The sequence below is a fragment of the Rutidosis leptorrhynchoides genome, chromosome 11 (assembly GCF_046630445.1).
Source record: "Rutidosis leptorrhynchoides isolate AG116_Rl617_1_P2 chromosome 11, CSIRO_AGI_Rlap_v1, whole genome shotgun sequence".
Classification (NCBI taxonomy): domain Eukaryota; kingdom Viridiplantae; phylum Streptophyta; class Magnoliopsida; order Asterales; family Asteraceae; genus Rutidosis; species Rutidosis leptorrhynchoides.
This window is the reverse complement of record NC_092343.1, coordinates 70250861-70257328: the sequence shown is the minus strand read 5'-3', so window position 1 is coordinate 70257328 and position 6468 is coordinate 70250861. Positions and strand designations below refer to the sequence as shown.

Below are 6468 nucleotides of genomic sequence, written 5' to 3'. Positions count from 1 at the left end.
TTCACCCAATTAGGTCAACCTTAACTCATTTGACCCCTTTCAACACTTATACATACCATTTTAGCCAAACATGACCCATTTACAATTCTTCCATCATTTACAAGTGTATTAATGACTAATCAACACAATTTAACACTTACAACTTCAATTCACATGGCCAAACCCTAGATCATAGCTATTAGGATTTTCCTTATCTCAACATAACCCAAATTCACCCATTTTACCCCCAAATGGGTCTTACAAGTTCCAACACTCCTAAAATCACTAATACTAGTGATTATACCCCACTTACAAACCTTAAACATGCTTAAATCATTAACCAACTCAAAACCCGCAAAATATAAAAATAGTGGGTTTCCATAAACCCTCTTCATCATCTAAAAGGGTTTTACAAATAACAAGCTCAAACCCTAAATGTACACAAGAATCATAACAATGAAATTCGGAGTTGAGACTTACCAATACTACCAAAATGTAGTCGTGAATGAAAGGAACAACTTTAACTCTCGAGCTTTGACCCGAAACGCTCATCTTCTTCACCAAACCAAGCTTTCTCACTCTAAATTAACCCTCTCTCTCTAAAATAAGATGAGAGTGTTTTGTGTGGGTGAGAATGAGCTCCAAATGGAGTTCTAGATCATTTTTGATGATCCCAAACGGACCCCAAGTGAAAAGACCCAAATACCCCTTTTAATTTGAGTAAAATAGAGTTGCTGGCCCGTCAGGCCTTCTGGACGGCGTCCAAAAAGCTTGGACGGCGTCCTAACCTTCATTGTTGGACGGCGTCCCAAAGTCTGGACGGAGTCCCAATGAACTGAGTCTGAAACTGAACTTGTTTTGGTCGTAACTTTCAAACCGTAACTCCGTTTTCGACGAATCAAATATCGTTGGAAACGTAATGAGATTTACTATCTAATGGTAAGGTTTTAGAACATCAACTCCAACTTTATTTGGGATCCAAATATACACTTACATGCCTCGTATTTTGAATGTCGTTCGAAATAACTCGTAACTGAAAACGGGTGTTACACATGGCATATTTCGAAGAACGTTGCATTCGAGTCATTGAGTTCATCAAAGATTATTATTAAGTCAATTTATAGTTGGATAGTGGATATTATGAAATAGTGTGCATGCCTGTCAATTTTCAATGTAAAGAAAGTTTGTCTTTTAAAAATGAATGCAATGTTTGTAAAATATATCATATAGAGGTCAAATACCTCGCAATGTAATCAACTATTGTGAAACATTTATAATGTATATGAATGGGTCCTTTCACTTTGTGTCACGTGCTTATGTTAATGCTTTCTATTCGTAGAAGCACTTTATCTTCTGTAAAACATTTGACGTTGGTAAAGACGTTACCTTTTCACGAATGCAAAACTTGTTTTAAATAGCATATAGCGATGTGACCATGTAATGATCCTGTTGTTGATGATCCGTACACGTTGATTTTGTACAGGGCTTCACAATGTCCATCTACTTTTTCATTAGGTTTACTTTCATATTCTTTTTCACTTTCCTTATTCTTAATTAGTGTATTCAAAGCTGCCATAGGTGGTTTCTTTGGACTCAACTTCTTATTCTTTCTACACTCCAACAATTCTTCCTCATCAGCTGACATATGATCTATAATTGGACAATCACTTTCTGGACCACTGTCATTTTCCTTTCCATCTTCATTCTCCTCCTCATTGTCACTATCATTCTCAGATTCTAAATCAGTTCTATCATCATTACTTTCAACATCTGTTCTAGCATCTTCCTTAATCTCATTACTTTCATTAGCAATTACAGGTTTATCATCCGGCTTAATTTCCTTCACATTAACAGGTAAGTCAACCTTCTTAATATCCTTCATTTCATCAAATTCCTCATCTTCATTTCATCATCACTTTTCACAACTGAAACTAGAAAAATCTAACGTTTGTGCATCCACATAAACACGAATAGGCTTACCATCTTGAGTAGCATACTGAACAAACTTTTTATAATCAGCTTCATTAATTATATACCTTAAACCATTACTTAGACTCTTACCAGGTTTACAATAATAAAGAGCAAAGCAATTTCGTTTTCACATAATCGCAGAAAGACTTACATTTAAACGAGGTCAAATCGGCTTCTCCCCAAGTCACTAAAAATCCTTTCTAATATCTCAACGGATCTTCGCAAAACTTACCATCGTAATGAACAACTATTGTGCTTAAATGCTTCAATTCTGGTGCCATGGAGAATTAGGGTTTCGGTTTGCAACGAAATTAAGGTATACGAAGTTTCAATTTGGGAGGAATATGACGAAACGATTAAAATTTGCTGACCATCGGTTCAATTGGGGAACGTTCAGATGATATGGGTGTTTATTGGGTTTAAATACAACAAGCGAGTGATGTGGATAGAGTGACGTGAATAAAGTGAGTGACGTGGAGTGCCACAATGGCATTTAACGAAGAAAGTTAACAACACCCCTTTATTTGCTTAACTTTTGAAAAAGGACTCCTTTTTTGTAGTGAAATGAAATAGATTACCGAAAATAGAAAAAATGGTAAAATAGGTTACATTTTTATGGATTTTGCCCTTTTAAAAATAACTACGCTCACTCAACAACGTATGCAAATAACTTTACTTCTTAATGAAAGTCTTAAAGGCTGTCATTCCAAAAATCTATTTTAATTTGTTATGTTTATAAGTTCGCTAATCATGGGCATAGATTATTGCTAATATAAATTCCACAAGACCACCCGCTACAGTGACTATGATCCGGAGACAAATTCTATACTTTTTGAAAGTGAGGGAAAAATCTGTTTGTAGCGTGATAGACTGACAATGTCAAATTTAAGAGTTTTGTTATACCGCTCACAACCAAAACATTCTTCCTCACTGTCACATCAATGTCACATCAAATTTCTCTTTCCATTACCTTTCACTTATTTCTATGACACTCTCATAACAAACCACTACCAACCATGACATCATTCCTCACATTTTATTATTATTATTATTATTATTATTATTATTATTATTATTATTATTATTATTATTATTATTTTTATTATTATTATTATTATTATTATTTTTATTATTAACTAACAAATAATTAATAATAATTATACATAATTTTTTTATGACGACACATTTATTAAATAACAAAGATTCGGTTACATTTTTTTTTTTTAAAAAGACATAAGTAAAAATACAAGTACATTAACTATATAACTAAAACTATTCTTTCGTCAGATTCGTCAAATGCATTTTGGTATTTTTTTTGAATTTTTGATCGGGCTTTCAATACCAAATCGTTTTGTTCGGGAGTCAAGTCGGGTGCACGTGATTGGATGAGAAACGTTAAACTATCCAAAGTTGTACGCGTCTCGATCGCATCGTATGTCTTCACCATAGTCCGCCTTGTAGCATTAGTGGTTTCGAGCAATGCTATTCTGTGCATACAATTACATTAAACTTCTATTCCGTGCTCGAAAATGCTTTGCGAAGAAATGATTAGCGGTGAAATGGAATGTGGCACTCTAGGGCGGCTGAGGGTGGTGAAAATGCCATCGGCGCCCTCGAAAATTTGAATGAATCTCACATTTTTTAATTTAATCTCTTTTGGGTACGAATAAATAAAATAAATAATTAAATTACACAAATTAGAATTCTTGACGATAAAAATTTCTCAAATTAAATGCCTTATAACTAAACTTAAATAAACTAATATCTATTAATTATTTGAAAGTTTTGGAGGAAGGTGTCAGATATGCTTGACGAAATCATCTCTTAGTGGATCGTGCACATGTTTGTCTCGTATTTCTCAAGTAATTGTTTCCCAACTCTTCATCTATCTCTAAAACGTCTGATCCTATTTGTATGATTTCATCAAACGTTTCTTCTTCAATCAATCTGATAGTGATCTCATTATCTTATATCATATTCATATTATATAGTATAACACAAGTGTATATTACTTTTTTCCCATTTCTAAAATAACAAATAACGAACATCATAATAAAGATCTTTCATCAAAGGATACATAACACAACAAAAATACAACAGTGAAAGATGAGAAAAACTCACGACTAGAAAACTAAACTACACAACTATCGTATCTACCAACGAATGAGCCTACCCGATCAACGAAACATTCTTATAACAAATAAACCAACACAAAAAAACAAAGCACAACAAGATCAAACCATTAAACAAAGAAAACTAACAACCTAAACAAACGAACAAAACATACTCATGCCAAACCACTTTTATCGACCCCGAGTAACTTTTACTAAGTGTCCATTACTCTCTTCCATATAATTCATTTATATAATATAATATAATAAAATTAAAGAGTTTTGTTTTTTCGCAAACAAACAAAATTTTTTGTACTAGGATGAAAATTAAACTAGAAATACATTCTTCATTAAAATTATTTGACCACGAATTCACCCCCACGTGGGCTTTAAGTGCAAGTACACCATTTTTGGTATAAAAAAAAACCTACAATACCAAAAAATTAAAACCCTACAAATACAGAAATATAAAATAATAGCTACTACTTAACGACCGTTAACAAGTTGACTAACGGCAATATTTTTACACGGACTTGGAGGCAAACTAGTTCCTGATACTATTAGTTTCTGTACAAAGCTTTCAATTATCTCTCCATTACTCTGCTTTAGTAACCGTTTCCCTCCAAACGACAGCGTTTCAATACCTCTCTCTTTCAATACTTCCTCCATTGTCGGTCCCACTCCTTTTAAATAACCATTCGCCTGATTAACATAAAATAGTTTTATCAATTAGTCAATAAAAGTCAAAATTTAAAAAGTCAAAATTAGAAATATGGTCAAAATTAAAACTCAAAGTATTACCTGAATTCTAACGTAATTCATATGATTCAAGCAAAATGCATTACTTAACATTTGATCAACAGTTTCCGATACACCGTCACGAACAACGTTTACAACGTGCTGATTTTTACAGTAACCGTTTCCGTTAACCTTCCGTAACGGAGAATTGTTTAACTGTCCGTTACCTAATGATAATACTAACAGATCTTCAACTCCGTTAAGTAACGGAAAATCACGTTTATTGTATAGAACATGAGTAACAACAGCAGCGGAAGGATTATTCATCACTAAACCACCGTCAACGGCGATACACGATGTTTTACCGTCTATCGACGTTAAATTAAACGGTTTCAACATCGACGGATCAGACGACGTCGCACGGATTACTTTCCAGAGATCGAAATTAAAACTAGCTGATTCAGAAGCATCTGTTCGTGAGAAAACAAATGGAGCTCCGCTATTGAGATCAAAACACGGTACAATTAACGGCTTACACGTGTCAGTTAACGTCAAAACCTTACCGTCAACGTGTCTAGTGAATGCTTGTTGAAGCACTTTCTCCATGCTTTTACCGGAATACTTCCGGCGCCTGTGAACAACTCCGACGGTTTTTAATTTATAAAGTTCCGTTTGTTTCTCCGTTACGAAATTAACGGCTTGTTTAGCAGTGAATAACGGACGACCGTTACCGGAACCATCGTTTGCGTTGATTAATGCGGCAAGGAGAGCTCCGATTCCTGTACCGGCGATAATGTCGAAGAAATCGACGATACGTGAATTCGGATTACCGGATTTGAGTTGGATCTGATGTTCGAGATGTATTAAGGCGGCGGCGGAAGGTATGGCGGTTGTTCCGCCACCGTCGATGGTGAGGACACGTGTCTTCTTATGGTTTTCACGTTGTGATAGCCATTGTTGTTCAAGCTTTGAAAATATCTCCAAGGTAACCTTGCTAACTTCCATTCTTTTTATTTAGCTTTTAAATTTAAAATTAAATTAAAATGATAATGAAATGAAAATGAATTTAAAGATCTGGTAAACACTCACTCACAGTTTTGTGTTTGAGAACAGATAGTTAAACTAGGAGTAGAAAACGGAGATAATGGAGCAGCTAGTTATATACTCCGTGTTGGTAACATACGATATTTAATGGAGTAATTAGTTACTACGTAAAATATTAAATATAATTTATAATTATAATTATAATTAGGAAAATGTTAACAGCCAAAGACTATGGTTAATATGCATATAAAAAAACGTTTACAAATCAAAAACTGCCATATTAGCCGCAATGTACAAATTATTTATGCATATTAACAACAACCCTTAAAATCGTCATTAGTAAATTCCTTATAATGAATAATCTTATAATATATTTTTGTATTTAAAATAATTTATACCATCGTTGTTAAAATATTTAATAATGATTATTAGATGAGTTTCTAAGAGCACTTCCACCTATAACAGTGGAACACGTCAAGCAGAAGCTATGGTTATACGCCACGAATGGCGCTCTAACCATGACTTGCTTCTCACACCTAGTTAGAGTAATCACACATCTAATGATTATGGAGTTACTGTAGTGAAAATGTGATTAGTAAGTGATTGTAAGGAAGTGGTGAAATGA

The 6468-nt window shown here is 33.9% G+C and overlaps 1 protein-coding gene across 1 annotated transcript; it reads right to left on the bottom strand.

Annotated features, from left to right (window-relative positions):
• Positions 1–4431: 4431 nt before the first annotated feature.
• LOC139877507 (probable inactive patatin-like protein 9) lies at positions 4432–5908 on the bottom strand. Its single transcript, XM_071864940.1, has 2 exons — positions 4863–5908; positions 4432–4763 (listed from the first exon to the last, which is right to left on the bottom strand). The coding sequence occupies exons 1-2, from the start codon at positions 5802–5804 to the stop codon at positions 4548–4550; spliced, it is 1158 nt and encodes a 385-aa protein (XP_071721041.1). The 5' UTR covers positions 5805–5908; the 3' UTR covers positions 4432–4547.
• Positions 5909–6468: the final 560 nt, after the last annotated feature.